This window comes from Macaca nemestrina, chromosome 3, assembly GCF_043159975.1.
Source record: "Macaca nemestrina isolate mMacNem1 chromosome 3, mMacNem.hap1, whole genome shotgun sequence".
NCBI classification, from domain to species: Eukaryota; Metazoa; Chordata; class Mammalia; order Primates; family Cercopithecidae; genus Macaca; species Macaca nemestrina.
This window is the reverse complement of record NC_092127.1, coordinates 187,805,644-187,826,847: the sequence shown is the minus strand read 5'-3', so window position 1 is coordinate 187,826,847 and position 21,204 is coordinate 187,805,644. Positions and strand designations below refer to the sequence as shown.

Below are 21,204 nucleotides of genomic sequence, written 5' to 3'. Positions count from 1 at the left end.
CCCCGGGCACCCCACTTGGCAACAGCCACCCCCACCCCCGCGCACACCCCCTCGGGCTGGCTCCAGGAGACCCCCTCTCCCCAGCCCCACAACCCCGCGACCCCGGGAGGCACCTCTTGTCACCCAGCGTTTCCGGGGCGCCCGGACAGGGGCAAGGTGGGCGGGGGTCGGCGCAGGGGTGAGGGCTGCAGACCGCGGGCAGGGGCCGGGCGCGCGGGGGGAGGTGCGGGAGGACGCGCAAGCGTCGCGGCAGCGCTGGCCTGTGTCCCAGGAATCAGGAGCGGGGAGCTGTCCGCGTGGGTCCCGGAGCGGGCAGGGGGTTGCTCGGGGCGTTGCCCAGTGAGAGGCAGTGGGCAGGGGAGCTCGTAGAATCCTGGGTCAGCGGGGTGGGGCGCTGGGTAAGTGGACAGGGTGGTACCTTGACGGAGGACGAAGGGGCAGAAGAGGCGAGGGAGAGCGTCGGGAGGTGACAGGAGAGGGAGCAGGTTGGCAGAGGCGTGGGGTAGGAACAGGAGGGGAGGTGAAAAGGGGGGTGCTGGTTGGCAGAGGCGTCGGGGCAAGGACAGGAGCCAGGAACGCAGGCGGAGCCCGACGGCAGCCACCCCCGGGACCAGACTTGGCGCGGGTGTCTCCAAGATGCTCGAGGGCCTGGGGTCGCCCGCCTCGCCACGGGCAGCTGCGAGCACCTCGGTCGTGGGGTCGTCGGGGCCCGCGGCCTGCCCGCCTCCCTCCCCCTCGGCCCCGAGGTGCCCGGAGTCCCCGGTCCCCCGGCGGGGCGGTATGCGTGCCAGCGTCCCACAGAAGCTGGCCGAGACGCTGAGCAGCCAGTATGGGCTGATCGTGTTCGTGGCGGGGCTGCTGCTGCTGCTGGCCTGGGCGGTGCACGCCGCGGGCGTGGGCAAGAGCGACCTGCTGTGCTTCCTGACGGCGCTCATGCTGCTGCAGCTGCTGTGGATGCTGTGGTACGTGGGCCGCAGCTCCGCGCACCGCCGCCTCTTCCGCCTCAAGGACACGCACGCCGGCGCCGGCTGGCTGCGCGGTGAGTCCAGGCACCGGGCGAGCGGGTCTCAGCCTCCTCGCCCGCTGGCTGCATCCTGAGGCGGCTCTGCGCATTTCCCACCGCTGCCGTCTTCCCTTCAACCTTTTCTGCCTTGGTCTCTGTGCATCTTTCCTTGCTTTCCCTTCTGCCCTTCTTTCCTCTCTCTCTCCCAGACGCTTCCATCATTACAGCTACAGTTACAGAAATCTCTCCAGTCCTTCCCTGGCTTAAAGCCATGCAGTGGCCCTACTGACCCCATGATGGAGGCCACACTCCCTCTCCTGGCACTCAGGGCCTTCTAGCATCCGACCCCCGAGGGCCCGTTTCCTTTGATCCCCTCCTTTGTTCTCATCCTGTCCTGGGGTCATTCTCGCTGACTTTCTTCTTCCTTCGCATGATCTCTGCCTCTGCACACTTGGCACCTTCGGTTCCCTCCTCCAGGAATGTCTTTTACACTCTCCCGCCTGCCTCCCTGCTTTCCGAGACAGGGTTCAGGCCTCACCCCATTCTTCCCGCGAAGCTTCTTCGACCCTCTTCTCCTCCCCGCTTTGCAGGTCTGACCACACGCCCCCAGCCCGCACTGGGCCCCAGTGTTCTTGTCGACATGTCTGTATCCTCCACTCCACTGGGGAGCTCTGTGATCCCTGTCTCTCGGTCCTAGAGCCACCTCAGGGCCTGGCACGAAGTGGGTGTTGAGAAAATGAGGGGGGGATGAATGAAGTAATGAATGCGTGGATGCAGAGTGGGGCAGAGAGGGATAGAGGCTCCTGCTGGTATTCACAGGTATTGACTGAAATTGTCAAGATAGGAACTCTCCCTTCCTCAAGGGGCTGCCATTTTTTTTTTTTTTTTTTTTTTTTTTTTTTTTTTTTTTTGAGACAATGTTGCTCTATTTCCCAGGCTGGAGTGCAGTGGCACAATCACAGCTCACTACAGCCTCTTCTTCCTGGGCTCAAACAATCCTCCCACTTCAGCCTCCTGAATAGCTGGAACTGTAGGCACACATGGCCTTGCCCGGCTAAGTTTTGTTTTATTTTATATAGATAGGGACTCGTTGTGTTGTCTTCTGGTCTCAAACTCCTGACCTCAAGGGATCCTCCTGCCTTGGCCTCCCAAAATGCTGGGATTACAGGCATGAGCCACTGTGCCTGGCTGGTGCTGACAGTCTTGAATGGGAGACAGATGTGGTGCAGGTGAAAGGGAGGAGGTCATGGGGAGCATGCTTGTGAAGAAAGCCTCTGTCTGAGTAACCTTCCTGGGAGAGGCTGAGTGCATTTCACACCATGTGGTCCAGACACATCACACATGGCCACTTGGATTCTCATATTAGACCTGAATTTAAATCTCCATTAGAGTGGGGCTTCCGTGTTCCTTGCATGCATGAGCTTGGGCAAGTTACTTGATTGCCTCCCTTACCCTGAATCCTGGGTTCAGCATCTGTAGAACAGGGACCCCGCACTGGATAGGATCCAGTGACTGACGAGGTGGCTGCCCAGCACACAGTAGGCCTCCTTTCCACATTTCTTTCAAAGGTCCTGGCCAGATGCCACCTTCTTTCCAAATGCCTGGCAGGAATTACTCCTCACTTCCATGGGCCACCATGACCTTCCTTCTGTAAAGGTCTTTTGGTCTTTGTCCATTTCTGCCTTGTATTATGACTATTGGATATGAACCTTATCATCCAGATGAGATTTTAGGCTTCTTAGGCTCAGGGACTGGATCTAGTATCTTGCTTTTGGGAAAATTTGATACCATTGCAGGCTGGCCCAAATTCCTGTTCTGAAAATGGTTGTTTTAGGGAAGTTCATGGTTTTGTGACTCTGTGAATGACAGTGAATCTGGTACTATTTAAAACAAGGCACAAAGTGTTGTTTTAGGGTATTGACTTACACAGGCTAAAAAGGATTATACACATGAGCCTTTACCTGTGCTTTCCTGCAGTCAAAGCCCCCTTTTCTGTTCCTCACTTCTTTTTCTCCTCCATCCTTTTTTCTCCCTTCTTCCTTCCCTCCTTCTCCTTTCCTTTCTTCCTCCTCCCTCCCTCCCTATTTCTTCCCCTTCCTTCCTCTCTCACTTTCCTTCTTTTTTTCTTTTCTTTTCTTTTCTTTTCTTTTCTTTTCTTCTTCTTCTTTTTAAGATGGAGTCTTGCCCTGTCTCCCAGGCTAGAGTGCAATGGTACAATCTTGGCTCACTGCAACATCCATCTCCTGGGTTCAAACGATTCTCCTGCCTCAGCCTCCCGAATAGCTGGGATTATAGGCACCTGCCACCATGCCCAGCTATTTTTTGTATTTTTAGAAGAGATGGGGTTTCATCATGTTGGCCAAGCTGGTCTCGAACTCCTGACCTCATGATCTGCCTGCCTCGGCCTCTCAAGGTTCTGGGATTACAGGTGTGAGCCACCATGCCCGGCCTACCTTTCCTTCTTTTTTTCCTCATTTTCTTTCTCTCTTCTCCTCCTTCATCCTTTCTTCCTCTCTTCCTTCCTCTATCCTCTCCACCATCCCTCTTCCCTCTCTCTCTCTTTTCTTTCTCTTCCTTCTTCTCTTCCTCTCTCCCCTGCTGTTTTTTTGTTTGTTTGTTTGTTGTTTTTTGTTTTTGTTTTGTTTTTTTTTTTGATGGAATCTCACTCTGTTGCCCAGGCTGGAGTGCAGTGGCTCGATCATGGCTCACTGCAACCTCCACCTCCAGGGTTCAAGTGATTCTCCTGCCTCAGCCTCCTGAGTAACTGGGACTACAGGTGCACACACCACCGCACTCAGCTAATTTTTGTTATTTTTTAGTAGAGACAGTGTTACACCATGTTGGCCAGGTTGGTCTCGAACTCCTGAGCTCAGGTTATCCACCTGCCTTAGTCTCCCAAAGTGCTGGGATTACAGACGTGAGCCACCACACCTGGCCTGGTACATTTAGAATGTTCTCCTTCTCCTTCTCCTTCTCCTTCTTCTTCTTGTCAGTCTGTGCTTATCCAAGGAATGCTTTTCTTTATATTGAAGTGCAGTTAACTTCCCAGAACCATCATCCTCTTCCCTGGAGCTTCTATCATAATTCATTTATGCATCATCCATCCATCCATCCATCCATGTTTTCTTGTTCTTTCTCTTTCTCTGCCTCCGTCCAGGTTGACTCCGAGCATTGGCGCCTGAGTCTATGGGTGAACGGTTGCACCATTTCCCAAGATTGGGAAGCCAAAGGGAAGAGCAGGGTGGGACACAAAACCAATGACATGTTACATTTCTCTTCTGGACATGCTACGTTTGAGGTGTCTTTGGGACACTAAGTAGAGAGGGAATAAATGGGCGAGGTAGAGAGAGCACGTGATAGGTGTTCAGTAGATGGTGGCTATTTAGACATTCAGGGAGTTTCCTCATAATAATGTAATTCAAGTGAGGTGTGTGTATCACGGAAATGGTGTTGGCTCTGGAAGGCTTAACTTGAGGTCTCAGCTCTATCACCTTCACCTTTCTGAGTCCCGCTTTCCTCATCAGTAAGATAAGAATCCCAGCCTTTCTGGGAGGAGCTGAGGGATGTTGAGAGAAGCAGTTTGCAAAGACCTGGCCATTCCTGTGGGTTCATCAAAGAAGCAAGAAGCTAATTATTAGTGTCGGGAGGCCCTGGTGCCAAAAGGAAGCACTCCAACAGGGACTAGGGTTTCCTCTGGAATTCTAGCTGGAAAGACAGGTTTGACCCAGGAACTCAGCTCTGCCCTGGTGCTGGTGACAATCTTAGATCAATTGGCAGAGGGCAAATCCCTCAGGAAAAAGAGGAGTGATCCCCAAGATCCATTCTGGGGCCACTATGAGAGTCTTGCTTAACTGCATGCATTTTCTTACATATTTATTTTCTTAGATGAAATTTCTGGTCCAATGGAAAATATAGACATAGTGTCACAATTTCAACACAAACAAGAGAACGTTGCTGCCAAAAAATCAGATGCAAGCTTGGCTTTCATTCAGACTGTGCGTGGAGGGTATCATCCTACTTGAGCATTTACAGGCCCCTGGAAAGAGTGGTGGCAGGAGGAACCAAAGGAGGGTCAGTCTAGAAGAGAGAAGGATGAGGAGGTCACAGAGTAGATAGTGCTGCTGCCTTGCACCTGTCAGCTCCAGGCCATCCTCTGTCTTTCAGCAAATAAGAGTCATTTCCTCGGGGAAGCCTCTCCAGATAGTTTCAGACCAGGGGCAGCTCCCAGGTTGTATGGTCTCATAGCACTCTTCATTTTCTTTCTAGCACTAATCAAGCAGGAGATTGTATTATTCAGTGACTGTTGGGGTAGCTGGACTGAGCCCCTAAAGACAGAGACCCTGTCTGAATGTGCTTACCATTGTATCCTGAGCTCCTGGCATGGTGCTTAACATGTAGTAAATACCAATTCATATCTACTGAATAATGGAATGAATGAATGAATGAGTGGATGGATGGATGGATGGATGGATGGATGACTAGATGCGTGAATGCATAAGTGAATGATGATAGAAGCTCCAGGGAAGAGGATGATGGTTCTGGGAAGTGAACTGCACTTCAATATAAAGGAAAGCATTCTAAAGTAAGCACCAGGCCAGGCGCGGTGGCTCACGCCTGTAATCCCAGCACTTTGGGATGCTGAAGTGGGCAGATCACCTGAGGTCAGGAGTTTGAGACCAGCCTGGCCAACATGGTGAAACCCTGTCTCTACTAAAAATATAAAAATTAGCTGGGCGTGGTGGGGTGCCTGTAATCCCAACTACTCAGGAGGCTGAGGCAGGAGAATTGCTTGAACCCAGGAGGCAGAGTTTGCAGTGAGCTGAGATTATGCCACTGCACTCCAGTCTGGGGAACAGAGTAAGACTCCATCTCAATAAAATGAAATAAAATAAAATAAAAAATAAATAAAGTAAGTACCAGCTGGTGATGGAAGAGTGCGCTTTGAGAGATGTTGAGCCTCCCAGCCCTGGGTTTGTCCAAGTAGAGGTCAGATGGCTGCCAGTCATGATGCATTGGAAAGCATTCTTGCATGAGATAGAATGTAGACTAACTCTGTGAGACTTTCCACCTCTAAGAGGGGGGTTCAAGATTCTAGCCTCCTAGGAGGGATTTGGGTGCCTACCAAAGAGGAGGGGGGTCCCTTTGCCATCACTAGATGGGTACCCTAGGTAGTCTTTGGATTATTCTCAAGTATTGTAGCTGGTAAACTTTCTAATTGATTCTAATGCATCGACTTTTTCTTGGCAATTGAGTGATGACAATAACATCCTGCTTATAGAACTTTCTAGGTAAGGAACACTGTTCTAGGCGACTTCCATGTAATGACTCACTTAATCTCCTCAGCACCCCTATGAGATAGGTGTTATTACTGTCATTACATCTTAGAGATGGGGACACTGAGGCAAAGGTAAGTTACATAATTGCCCAAGGTCATCAGCTAATAAGTGGTAGGAATTGGGCAGCTGGCCTCTGCCACTCTATGTTCTACTGTCTTTTAGAGCATGATTTTTGTCAATATTCCATGTACATCCAACATTGTATACTCTGTTTTGAGGTATGCAAGATTTTATATACATATAAAAACAAGTTCATTGATTGTATGATTCAATTCTTCTATGTCTTATATTTTGTCTACTTGATCTATCTAGTTCTGAAATTTTCCATTCTTTTTTTTTATTACCAGCAGTTAAATATATAAAGCAGGGAGGCTGAGGCAGGACAATCCCTTAAATCTGGAAGGCGGAGGTTGCAGTGGGCAGAGCTTGGACCATTGCACTCCAGCCTGGCCCAGAAGAGCGAAACTCCATCTAAAATATATATATAATATATATGTATAATATATATATTTATTTATATTTATATATATTTATACATATATGTGTATATATAAAGCAAAAACTGTTTTATTTGGGCACACGTGTGGCTGTTATATCTTCCTCATACAGTCTGTCTTTTATCATATGTAGTGACAAAGGAGGAGGGATTCTTTATCCTACTTACTACATTAAGTTTAAATTCTGTATGGTCTGATATTAATATTGCCATTCTGACTTTCTTTTTGTTCGCATTATCTGATTCCTCTTTGTCCACTACTTTATTTTAAACCTTTATTACTTTGTTAAAACTGTGATTTGTGTAAAGATCATGTAACTAGGTTTTGTTTTTAATTCAATCTTCCTATTGTTGCTTACTACCTAGTGGGAGGATTTAGATCATTCTAATTTACAGTAATAATTTATATATTTGACTTTTTTGTTTCCATTTTTCTTTACGATGTTTATGATATATTTTACATTCCGAATTCTTCCTTTTCCTTTTCCACATTTTTGTCTTTTTTGAGCATTTGAAATATTTATTGTGATTTTTTAATTCCATTAATGGCCATTTTTTTCCTTTCCTTACTCTCATAATCAGATGCATATTACTTCATTCTTTTTTTTTTTTTTTTTTTTTGAGACAGAGTCTTGCTTTGTCGCCCAGGCTGAAGTGCAGTGGCATGATCTCAGCTCACTGCAACCTCCACCTCCCAGGTTCAAGTGATTCTCCTGCCTCAGCCTCCTGAGTAGCTGGGGCTACAGGTGCCCATCACCACACTGGGATAAGTTTTTGGTTGAGACGGGGTTTCACCATGTTGGCCAGGCTGGTCTCGAACTCCTGACCTCAAGTGTTCCGCCCATCTTGGCCTCCCAAAGCGCTGGGATTATAAGTATGAGCCACCGCGCCCAGCTGCCTATTACTTCATTCTTATTTGAAAACAAAACATTGAATATTTCCCTCAGCGAGCCACACTGTGTGCCAGTCCAAGATGCTTGCTGCTCCCACATCCTTTCTATCTCATGGGATGGGACCTTTAGCGTGCGTTTACCTCCCTATTCCTTTCCCTTCCTCCCTCTCCCTTTCTGTTTATTTACCATGAAGGCTTTCAAAGGTTTTTCTTTGTTCCGTATCCAGTCCTTCTCCAACTTAGGTTTTGTTGTTTTTGTTGTTTTTGGCGGTTTTTTTTTTTTTTTTTTTTTTTTTTTTGAGACAGAGTCTCTCTCTGTCACCCATGCTGGAGTGCAATGGCACAATCTTGGTTCACTGCAACCTCTGCCTTCCGTGTTCAATTGATTATCCTGCCTCAGCCTCCTGAGTAGCTGGGACTACAGGTGCTTGCCACCACACCCGACTAATTTTTGTATTTTTAGTAAAGACGGGGTTTCAGCATGTTGTACAGGCTGGTCTCGAACTCCTGACCTCAGATGATCCGTCTGCCTCGGCCTCCCAAAGTACTGGGATTACAGGTGTGAACCACTGCACTCGGCCGAACTTAGGGGTTTTGTAGAGATGATTAATAGAATTTCGCCTCAAAATGTCTATTCTGTATGACAAGTCTTTATAGGGCATGTAAATTACACATCTCAGGCAGTTTATCCATTTGAATTTAAGTTCTTTTCTTCTTTTCTCTCCTATTAATCTAATTATCTATCTCTATCTGTCTCTCCATCCTTTATGCCTCCAGCCTTCTACAAAGTTGATTGGTCACTGTAATTTGCTCTCCTTTTCATCTTCCCCTCTTTTGGGGACTCTCTTCCAGTTCCAAGCTGTTTGGTTAAAGTCCTTTGTCAGACGAGTTATGTGCATGACAGTTTTCTCTCACCCTCTGTTCTCTGTTCAACAGTCACCTCCTTTCCTGTCCATGTACCTTCAACCTCAGTCCCCTTTTCTGCTTTACTTTTCTTCATGCATTTAGCACTTTCTGACATTCCTTATATGTCTACTATTTACTGGTTTATTTTTTGCCTTCCCCACTAGATGTGAAACTCCTCAAGGCAGATACTCTGTTTTATTGACCTTTATCTCTTCAGTGCCTGGGACAATGCCTGGCCCATGGTTGCTGCTCAATAAATACTTGTGGAAAAAATAACATTTTGTATATCTTCAAACATCGTTCTGCCTTTTGCCCTGACACGTGGGCGACATCTTAGCTGGGAATAAGGTTTCTGAGGTGCAGTCCTTTCCTTGCGGCAGATTCTTCCATTGTCTTCTGGTTTCCCAGGCTGCACAGAAAAAGTCTGTTGCCAGCTCATCTCTCTGATATTTCGTGCACACCCCAACTTATGCAATATTATACTTGTATATTTTTGTTTCTATAGCAATCTCGTATGTCTGTCTTTGAGCCCTTCGCACAATGTCTCATGCATAGTAGGAGTCCCCAAGATATTTGTTGTATAAATAACTGGGTGAATGAATCCATGGATGAATGGATGAACACCGGAAGAAAGGGAGGACTTAAAGAGTATAAGAAAATATGTAAATGTTTATTACTGAACCCTTGACATGTCAACCACAGAGATGGTTTAGACCAGTAGTTTTCAAAGTGGGGCCTAGATTAACAGTGGCAGCCCCATTTGAAAACTTGTTAGAGATGCAAATTTTGGGGGCCCCGCCCAGACCTACTGAATCAGAAACTCTGGAGGCAGAGCCCAGAAATTTGTGTTTAACAAGCCCTCCAGATGATTCTGATGCAGGCTCCAGTTTGAGAGCCACTGCTGTAGACCATCCTCATTTTCTGTATGGGATCCTGAGGCTGGGAGCAGGAAGTGACTCACGTGTTCTGTGAGTGTCCAGGTTCCTATAGTTTCAGGCCTGTGCTCTTGCCACTCAACCACGCTGCCTCGCCTCATCTTGCTATGTTTTTTTGTAATTAAAACCAACCACGTATTTGTCAAAACATTTGAAAGCACTGGGATCGAATCTCCACTCTTACAAAGTTTCTGATTTCATTGGGGCATTTCTAGGATTAAAAAAAAAAGTGAGTTAGAGTTGTTTCTATAAGGCTTTGAGCAGTGGAAAAGTGCCAGGCGATTGCATTACTTTTCAGGAGGCTTCTCAGGCTGGAGCTGTAATGTTATAGCCCAATGTTATGGCTCATGCCCTCCTCTCTGCTCAGTGCCTTAATGCACGTCCTACATGATCCAGTTTCCTCCTGTTGGTGGGAGCAAATGTGTAAATGGCGGTCAATACTAGCCCAGAAGAGAGATGAGGATCTCTGACTTGATCAAGCGCTCACAATCACGGCCTTTTTCTCACTAATTTCTTCATTTGTCACCAAGTGTCTTTTTAATGTATTTTGTATATTCCTTTCCAGTCTTTTTTATATGCATATTTTTTATTAGTTTGTTTTTATATTTTGGGCAAAACCATGCTCATTATCTTATCAAAGATTGCTTCCTTTCTTCAGTACATCTAGCACAGGCCCTTCCTCCGCTACTACTCTAGAGCCCTTACTCATCTTTTTTTTTTTTTTTTTTTTTTTTTTGATATGCTTTCAGCTGGGCTCAGTGATTCATGCCTGTAATCCCAGCACTTTGGGAGGCTGAGGCAGGCGGACCTCTTGAGGCCAGGAGTTTAAGACCAGCCTGGCCAACATAGCAAAAACCTGTCTCTACTAAAAATACAAAAAATTAGCTGGGCATTGTGGTGCACGCCTGTAATCCCAGGTACTTAGGAGGTTGAGGCACAAGAATCACTTGAACCCAGGAGGTAGAGGTTGCAATGAGCCAAGATCATGCCACTGCACTCCAGCCTGGGTGACAGAGCAAGACCCTGTCTCAAATAAATAAATAAATAAACGTTCTATTTTAGAAAAACTTTAGATTTATTGAAAAGTGGCAAAGATAGTTCAGAGAATTACTGTATACCTATATGACCTGCACACTCTGCACTCTAATTTCTTATTTATATATATATATTTTTGAGACAGAGTTTCACTCTTGTTGCCCTGGCTGGAGTGCAATCACGTGATCTTGGCTCACTGCAACCTCCACCTCCCGGGTTCAAGTGATTCTCCTGCCTCAGCCTCCTGTGTAGCTGGATTACAGGCATGTGCCACCATGCCTGCTAATTTTGTATTTTTTAGTAGAGACGGGGTTTCTCCATGCTGGGCAGGCTGGTCTCGAACTCCTGACCTCAGGTGATCCACCCACCTGGGCCTCCCAAAGTGCTGGGATTATAGGTGTGAGCCACTGCACCTGGCCAGCTGCACTCTTACTCTTCAGAGAACAGGATTTTAGGATTAGAGTAGATTTTTGAGTAGAACAGTGACGTTCTTAGATTGCTCCTTTTTGAAAAAGCTTCTAGAAGCCTTCTGTTGATTGGACCAGGCTTCGTTGATTGTATATCATTTGTCAGACTCTGGGCTATGGGGTAGGTACAGTGATGAACAGGACACAACACCTGCCTTCTAGTTTTACCTTCGCAACTCAACAGTAGAATTTATTTATTTATTTAGAAATAATTTTTATGTTATTTTTGGGTAGAGATGGAGTTGCTTAGGCTCTTGGCCTCAAGTGATCCTCCCGCCATGGCCTCCCAAAGTGCTGGGATTACAGGCATGAGCCACCATGCCTGGGCTAGAATTTATTTTATTAACATTTTTAATCATGGTAAAACATGCATTTATATATATAAGATTTACGAACTTACCAGTTTTTAAGTGTACAGCTCAGTGGTGTTAAGTACATATATGCTGCTGTGCAACCAACCTCCAGAAGTTTTTCATCTTGCAAAACCGAAACTCTGTCCTCATTAAACACTAACTCCTCATTCTTCCCTCCCTCCAGCACCTGGCAACCACCATTCTACTTCTGTCTATGAATTTGCTTACATTTGATACCTCATATAATGAAATCCTACAGTATTGTCCTTTTGTGGTTGAGTTTATTTTACTTAGCATAATGTCCTCATGGCTCATCTGTACTGTATCGTGTGTCAGAATTTCCTTCCTGTTTAAGCTGAATAATGCTTTGTTGTATGTCTATACCTCATTGTGTTTATCCGTCCATCTGTGGATGGATGCTGGGTCGCTTCCACTTTTTGGGTACTGAAAATAATGCTGCTATGAACAGGAGATACAGATATTCCCTCGGGTCCCTGCTTTCAATTCTTTTGGGTATATACTCAGAAGTGGAAATGCCAGATCATGCCGTAATAGTGTTTTGAATTTTTTGAAGGCCCTCCCTACTGTTTTCTAGAGTAGCTATGCCACTTTACATTCCCACCAACAGAGCACTATTTCTCTATATCCTCACCAATGCTTGTTATTTTCTATCATTTTCTTCTTCTTCTTTTTTTTTTTTTTTTTTTTGATAGTAGCCATCCTGATAGTGTGGTGGTATTTTCGTAGTTTTGATTTGCATCTCTCTAATAATTAGTGATGGTGGGCATCTTTTCATGTACTTGCTGGCCATCTTTATGTCTTCTTCGGAGATATGTTTATTCAAGTCCTTTGCCAATTTTTAAATTGGCTTTCGTCATTGCTGATTGATTGATTTTTGGAGACGGAGTTTCGCTCTTATTGCCCAGGCTGGAGTGCAATGGCGTGATCTCGGTTCGCTGCAACCTCTGCCTCCCAGGTTCAATGGATTCTCCTGCCTCAGCCTCCCAAGCAACTGGGATTATAGGCATGCACCACCATACCCGGCTAATTTTTGTATTATTAGTAGAGACGGGTTTCACCATGTTGGCCAGGCTGGTCTCCAGCTTCTGATCTCAAGTTATTCACCCTCCTAGGCCTCCCAAAGTGCTGGGATTACAGGTGTGAGCCACTGTGCCCAGCCCACTGTTGTTGATCTATAAGAATTCTCTATAAATTCCCTCATAGCAGCATTATTTTCAGTCTCCAAAAGGTGGAAGCGACCCAGCATCCATCCACAGATGGACGGATAAACACAATGAGGTATAGACATACAACAAAGTATTATTTGGTTTAAAAAGGAAGGAAATTCCGACACATGATACAGTATGGATGAGCCATGAGGACATTATGCTAAGTAAAATAAACTCAACCACAAAAGGACAGTACTGTACGATTTCATTATACAAGGTATTTAATGTAAACAAATCTGTATATTGTGGATATTAATGACTTATTAGATACATAATTTGCTAATGTTTTCTCCAGTTCTGTGGGTTGTCTTTCCACTTCGTTGGTAGCGTCCTGTGATATGCAAAAATTTTTCATTTTCATTTTTTATTTTATTTTATTTTATTTTTTTTTTGAGACGGAGTCTCGCTCTGTCGCCCAGGCTGGAGTGCAGTGGCCGGATCTCAGCTCACTGCAAGCTCCGCCTCCTGGGTTTACGCCATTCTCCTGCCTCAGCCTCCCGAGTAGCTGGGACTACAGGCGCCCGCCACCTCGCCCGGCTAGTTTTTTGTATTTTTTAGTAGAGACGGAGTTTCACCGGGTTAGCCAGGATGGTCTCGATCTCCTGACCTCATGATCCGCCCGTCTCGGCCTCCCAAAGTGCTGGGATTACAGGCTTGAGCCACCGCGCCCGGCCAAAATTTTTCATTTTCATGTAGTTCAGCTTATTTATTTTAATTTTTGTTGCTTGAATTTTTGGTGTCACAGCCAAGAAATTATTGCCAAAGCCAATGTCATGAAGCTTTCCCCCATGTCTTCTTTTATAAGGTTTATACTTTTATTTTAGATCTTTTATCTGTTTTGAGTGAGTTTTTGTATATGGTGTAAGGTGAGGGTCCAACTTCATTCATTTGCATGTGGATATCCGGTTTTCCCACCACATTTGTTGAAAAGACTGCCCTTTCCCATTGAATGGTCTCGGCACCCTTGGGAGAAATCATTTGACCATATACATAAGGGTTTAATACATAATATAAATTATTTTGAAATGACATCAATGTATATCAATGCAATGTGTGTGTTTCCACTTCCTCTTTCATCCCGCATTTAGGTAGTATCACATTGTTTGCAGTCATTACCATCATCCTGGGATGCCTTAAAATTGGATACTTCATTGGATTTTCAGAATGTTTATCAGCCACTGAAGGAGTTTTCCCTGTCATGCATGCAGTGCACACTTTGTTGCAGGTAAACCACTGATGTTTATTTATGTTGTCTCATTCCTGTGAAGTGTCTCCCAGGGTGTGTAGAAACTTGTAACATCAAGACGTGCGGCAAGTGGAGCCAGTGTGAGCAGCTGTGGACTGCTCAGCCAGTCCCAAGGTGAACTGAAGCCTTTCTTTGAGGCTTAGTTCTTCAGCTGCCTCCATTGCAAAATAAAAGTCTGTGTCCCCATGGCCGTTTCTGCAGGGATCCTATGAGGCAGAACTTCTAATGTTGAACAGTCAGGAAATTCTGCCAAGCCAAAGTCTAGAGTAAAGGCTTGAGGGAATTTTATTTTCTGGGTATGTAACAGCTTTATTGAGAGAATTCACATGGCATATAATTCGCCCATTTAACATGTGCAATTTAATGGTTTAGTCTGTTCATAGAGTTATGCAACATTGCCAAAATCAGTTTTATTTATTTTTAAAAATTTAATATTCTTCCTACCTAGAAACCTTGTGCCCTTGCAGTGCCTCCTCTGGGTCATGGAAACACTTTTGTTTTCTCATTTGGGGATTAAAATCTTTTAGAAATGTATGAGGATTTTTTCCCGTAGCACCAGTAAACTTGGTGTGGCTCAGAAGTAAGGATTTGATAAACATGATTTAAATACATAGCTCAGGGTCAGAAAAATCTCATGGTTGAAAAGAATGTTAGATGGGCCTTCAGGGTAGTGTTCGCCCTTGGCAGAAATCCGTGGTAATGTTATCAGAGTCAGGATCTGAATTGTTGAATTGTCAGCCTCATTTGTTTTTCTTTTTTATTGCATATGTTTAAGGTATACAACATGATTCCTCTATATTCCTATCCGTAGTGAAGTGATTACTACAGTCAAGCATATTTATGTCTGTCATCTCACATAGTTGCCTTTCTTTTTTTAGATATGGTAAGAGCACCTAAAATCCATTCTCTTAGCAAATTTCCAGTATGCAATACAGTATTATTAACCATAGTCTTCAAGTTGTGCATTACATCTCTAGAATTATTCATCTTACATATTTGCAACTTTGTACCCTTTGACCAAAATCTTCTAATTTTCCCCCTCCAACCACCATTCCACTCTTTATGTTATTTTTATTTATTAATTTAATTTAATTTTAGAGACAGGGTCTTGCTCTGTTGCCCAGGGTGGAGTGCAGTGGTGCCATCATGGGTCACTGCAGCCGTAAATTCAGCTTAAGTGATCCTCCTGCCTCAGTCTCCCTAGTAGCTAGGACTACAGGCCCATGTCACCATGCCCAGCTTCTACTGTCTGTTTTTATGCATTTGATTAAAAATGTTTTTCTAGATACCACATATAAGTGAGATTATGCAGTATTTTTCTTTCTGTATCTGCCTTATTTCACTGAGCATGATGTCCTCCAGATTTGCCCATGTTGTTGCAAATGGTAGGCTCTGCCCTCATTCTTTTCTAAGGAAGAAGTTGGAGCTCAGAGAAGACAAATGACTTGCTCAAAGTCACTGCGGAGACACAATGATTATTTTTTTCCTGACAAGTCACCCTGGAAGACCATGAACTTGTTCTAGTGATCCTGCCATTGCTGGAAATATTTTTGAGTTCCCACTTTGGGAATGTTCTTTGGAAAGTTTTCTACCTCTAGAAAACCAGGGATGCCATTTTTAAAACTTCATCTTTTACCTAAAGTGGCCTTCAGTTTGTATCCCCAGCTGACTTACCAGATAGCACCGGATGACCTTAGAGTGTTTCTCTAGATCAAACACATTCTTGAACAGTGAAGCTAACAGACAGAACATGCCCAGTGAGCCTGGAAACAGTTTAACTCAGTGGTGGCACAGTGGGATCGCTGGGGAGCTTGCTGAGGGGCTCATTTGGAGGGGCTACCTTGCACTTGAAAGCTGTTATGTTATGGACTGAGTGACTGAGTCGTATCCCCATGAAATTCATATGCCGAAATCCTCATTCTCAGTCCCTGAGCATGTGACTGTATTTGGAGATAGGGTCGTTTAGAGGAAATTGAGGTTAAATAAGATCATTAGGGTGGCCCAAATTCAATATGCCTGGTGTCTTTATTTTTCATCTTTTTTTGAGACGGAGTCTTGCTTGTCGCCCAGGCTGCAGTGCAATGGCATAATCTCCACTCACTGCAACTTCCATCTCCTGGGTTCAAGCAATTCTCCTGCCTCAGTCTCCCAAGTAACTTGGCTTACAGGCACCTGCCACCATGCCCAGCTAGTTTTTGTATTTTTAGTAGAGATGAGGTTTCACCATGTTGGCCAGGCTGGTCTCGAACTCCTGACCTCAGGTGACACACCTGCCTCGGCCTCCCAAAGTATTGGGATTACAGCGTGAGCCACTGAGCCTGGCCTTAGTGTCTTTAAAGAGGAGAGAAGGACACAGATGCACACAGAGGGACAGCCATGTAAAGACACTGGAGGAAATTGACCACCTACAAGCCGAAGAGAGAGGCCTCAAAAGGAACCAACCCTGCCAACACCTTGATCTTGGATGTCTAGCCCCAGGACCCAGAGAAGAGAAATTCCTGTTATTGAAGCTGATGGTCTGTGGTCCTTTGTTATGGAAGCCAGAGCCGATCAAAGATAACTGGCTGCTCATTCCAGGGGAGCCAAATCCCATGAAGACAAAGTCTTACAGTGATTCAATGACAATGTGGGAAGCTTTAATGAGACCAGAAAGAACTGCATTCGTTCATTCATTCATTTTTCATGCAGTTCATCTTTAAGTACTGGGTGAACATTGTTCTCAGCATGGGGAATACAAGGGTGCAAAGCCATGGTCTGTGGCACACACCATGAGGGTGTCAGTTAGGTGACAGACAGTCCCCAAACGGTGACAACACTGGGCTCAGTGCTTTGACCAGAGTGTCCCAGAGCAATGAGGGAACACAAACAAGGGCATTTTGGCAGCTTGGCGTGAGGGTCGCTTTCTGCCAGGGAAGGTCCCAGAACCATCTGTGAGAGAGCGAGGAGCACAGGGGTAGAGGCTCAGAGGCCACTGGAAGAGGGTGTCTTTGGGACGTGCAATCTTTCCTCACAGTGGGGTAGGGAGAGGATGTGTGGGCACAGGCTGGATTCGTGGTTTGGTGTAGGGCTTGTAAGCTTGCACTCTGGTCAGATTGCATGACTCCGGCTCTGACCACAGCTTTGTGACTTCAGGCAAGTTACTTAACTTCTCTGGGCCTCATGGGTCTTACCTGCGAGGTGGGGACAATCACAGTACCTACTTCATCAGCTCATTGTATAGATTAAAGGCACAGGTGTATGAAAAGCACTTAACACAGGGCTAGGTGCGCAGCAAATTCTTGGTCAAGGCTGACCATCAGCTAGGGGCTTGAGTTTCACCTCGAGGGCAATGGGGAGCCACTGAAGGCTTTAGGCAGAAGAATGACCGGGACAGATATGAATTTTCAAAATATCCCTCTTAGTTGGTGGGTTGGAGATCCTAGCTTCCTAATTTAAGGCATTTTATTGGCCTGGCAAGTCAATGAATTAATCATTCTATACCTTTTGGACACTTACCATGTGCTTTTGCTACATTAGATGACTGGAGAATGGAAAACAGTATACACACACACACACACACACACACACATATGTAATAATTAGGCGCTCTTCTAAAAAACAGAGTATTTATTTTAAAATTGTGGCAAATACTGTAAAACCTGTAGATACCAGGATGAAATCACTTTTGTCACCCAGGCAAAACAGGCCTGGGAAAGCACCAAGGAGAGGTGACTCCTGCCTATGTGTCTGAGATACAAAGTGTTTCAAAGACTTTCTAAAAACCTTTCATGTATCTCCTGCTTTGATGAAGCTAGACATTACTAGACATTCTTTAGGACTGCAGTAAAGCAGATAAGATGCTCCTGGAAGAACTCTTGCCCAGCACTGGCATCTCCACCAATGAACCGATGACAACTCTGGCTTTGAGCCTCTAGAACCAATGAACTCTGTTTCTCAGTGAATTATGTAAATTTCTCTTTGCTAATAACAGCTCCTCCTTACCTTTCCCTCACCGAATGCACTGGTGGCTTGCCATTCCATGCATTCTGGATTGTAATTCCTATTTCTATTTCCAAGGAAATCCAACATATTTAGAGATAATTTTCTCTAGTGTCTTTTCTTTTTAGGTTGACAATCACATAACATGTACCATCTTAGTCATTTTAACTGTAGGGTTCAGTAATGTTAACTACATTCACTTATTGTACAACCAATCTGCGGGCCTTTTTCATCTTGCAAAACTGAAACTCTGAGCCCACTAAACAACTCTCCATTTCCTCCCCTTCCCCGGCTGTTGGCAAACTCTGTTCTACTTTCTGTCTTTATGAGTTTGACTATTCTAGATGCCTCATTCAAATTGAATCATACAGTATTGGTCTTCTCACGTCTGGCTTATTTCTCACAGCATAATATTCTCAAGGGTCATCCACGATGTAGCACGTATCAGAATTTTCTTCCTTTTTAAGGTTGAGTGAAATTCCATGTATGTCTATACCACTGTGAAAGGAAAATAAATCTTGGGACCCCAAAATCACTAAACCAAAGGGAAAAGTCAAGCTGGGAACTGCATCAGGCAAACCTGCCTCCCATTCTATTCCTAAATAAGATAGCTACACAGATTTTAAAGATTTTAAAAAGCTACAAACCTCCCTCACAATTTGTCCACTAGGAAATTCCTTGTGGGATCCAAGATCTTTACTCTAAAACAGTTGTGTTAAATTTCACCCTCACAATGTAAATGGATAGCTGATCTTCACAGGCACAGGAAAAAGGACAAAGGACAAAGCTCAAAGTCAGCCCTCTGCTCACCTGCGACAAATGCATACCTGATGGCTTCTTGTGCCCTACATTTGTTTTATCTTAGTAGAAACGCAGTTTCACCGAGCTAGACGGATGCGTAAGCGACTATTCCTCTACCCCCTTCACATGAGAATGGCTGATCAAAGACTCAAAAGAATGCAACCATTTGCCTCTTATCTACCCACACCTTTATAAAAACATTTCTTCCTTGTTTCACAGTATTTTTCCTTTCTCTTTAAAATATTGAAGACCTCAAAATCATCTGTAAAGAAAGGCATAGACATGTCTCCCAGGTGCGTGTCCTTAATCTTGGCAAAATAAACTTCTAAATTGATTGAGACCTATCTCAGGTACTTTTTGGTTTATATTACATTTTGATCATCCACTCATCCATCAGTGGGCACTTGAGTTGCTTCTACCTCTTGGCTATTGTGAATAATGCTGCTATGAACATGGGTGGACAAATATCTTTGTGAGAACTTGCTTTCACTTCTTTTGGAGATATATATATGTATGTGTGTGTGTGTGTGTGTGTGTGTGTGTGTGTGTGTGTGTATCCAGAAGTGGTATTGCTGGACCATATGGTAATTCTAAAAAAAAAGCAAAAAGCATTTATTTTAAAAATATAATGTAACATCACTGAGAAAAAATGGAAAAGATAATAAAAACGCACCTGTAAGCAAATCAACTGAAACCAGCATTTACTATTGTTTTTATGTATTTCCTCCATTCCTTGTACTTAAAGTGTACATTCTTCTCAAAGTTTCTGGGTGTAGAATTTTTTATTACAAGTTTTTCACTAAAAAAAGGTTTCAGTGTTGGTAGGTAGTTTTTATAAAAAGCATCAATTAAATGGCTGTCTAATTTCAAATCATTGATAATTGCTAATTAACTGTTTCTCTATTATTGGGCTGAATGCTTTAACAGGAGTCACTGCTGTCTGTTTTTATTACTGGATGTTTCAAGACAGTTAATGCCCTGAGTGTGTTTTCCTGAGTAAGACGGTAAATCTTAGGTAAAAGAATGTGAAAGAGGTGATATGTGGATATTTATTTTATTTTGTACTGTCTGATTTTATTTTTGTGACTCTTAATTAGAAAATAAAGATTAAATGAGACAAATTTATAAAATGCCTAGTGGTATTTGGCATGCAGTAGGTGCTCAATATGTGTTTATCTCTAAAATAAAGCCCAAAACATTTTAGAAGCCCAAATAATGCCTGGTATATAGGAGGAGCTCAGACAATGTCAGTGAATTCGTGAGTGAACAGTGGAGAATATTTATTGAAAACATACACGCTTCTTCAGGTGCTAGTCTAAGTGAATGACATGGATCATTTCATTTAATTGCTCACAACACCCTCTAGGGTAAGTTCCCATCATCCCCATTTCAAAGACAGGAAAACAGATTCAGCAAGGTTCCCCGACTTGTTCAAGGCCATGGGTTATTCAGTGAGGAAGTCAGGATTTTCACAGGTGTGTTACTATATAGAATCCCTGATTTCAATCCCTTCCCTGTATTGCTGCTAGTGACTGCATAACCGGGGGATTGTTAGCATATATAATAGACTGAAATAAAAAACCAGCCCAAATCAATTTCATTATTCATTTAAAGCTCTCAACATTTCCTTTCTGGCCACTGGCACACAGTAACTGTACAGTGAATATTTCTTGGGTGAAAACTAACATGTGATATAAACCAGTTATAGGATTAATGTCAGGCAGGCTACTACTTCCGTACCCTGTCCCACAGCAGACATCCTAAATCAATCACCGCATCTCACAGAAGACACAGAAAACATCCTTAATGAATTGCAGCACCGTTTCTTCCTGAACCAAGAGGCCTCACTTTATTTTTCTGCACGGTAGTCCTGGATCATTGTCCCCACTGGGGAGTGGCACTGCCACCTAAGATGGAGCAGGAGGTCACTGATGTCCCAGCATTTTCTCATACCTTTTCTTTGAGTTTTATAGCTTCTCAAGTTTGCAACCGTAATGATGAGTGTATCACCAAGTTTTCTTTTCTTTCTTTATTTCCATCTAGGTATATTTTCTTTGGGGGCATGCAAAGGATATTATCCAGTCTTTCAAAACACTGGAAAGGTAAAAATTGTGGGTAATTGCTTTCTATGTTGAATTTGGCATTCGTTTAGAATGATCAAAATTCGTCACTGCCATCTCGCTTTGATGATAAAATCAGACCAACTCTCCACTCAGTCCTGAAAGCTGAGCCCTCACTTACGGTAGACAGAAGAGGGTTTCTGCCTTTGGCTTCTCCATGGGACGGGTCCAGAAGTAGCATGAAGTGGCCTTGAATTTTGAATTTGAGTCTGTATCTTAGAATTTGAATTTTGAATTTGATTTTGAAATTCAGACCATTTTGAATTTGAGTCTGTATCTTAGGCACTTTTCCCTTATGACCCTCAGTTTCCTCATCTATGAAATGGAGATGAAGGGAAGAAAATGTAATTTCTTTTTTTAACCCTCATAAATTCTCAGTTGAGATGCTGTCCTGAAAACAAAGGTCA

The 21,204-nt window shown here is 44.1% G+C and overlaps 1 protein-coding gene across 1 annotated transcript in view; it reads left to right on the top strand.

Annotated features, from left to right (window-relative positions):
- Window positions 1–571: 571 nt before the first annotated feature.
- Window positions 572–21,204, top strand: part of LOC105465857 (otopetrin 1) — a 37,795-nt gene continuing 17,162 nt past the window's right edge. Inside the window, exons 1-3 of the mRNA XM_011714501.3 lie at window positions 572–1,039; window positions 13,741–13,877; window positions 20,721–20,779. Coding sequence (XP_011712803.2) covers window positions 637–1,039; window positions 13,741–13,877; window positions 20,721–20,779 — 599 coding nt within the window. The 5' untranslated portion in view covers window positions 572–636. The remainder of the gene's footprint in view (window positions 1,040–13,740; window positions 13,878–20,720; window positions 20,780–21,204) is intronic.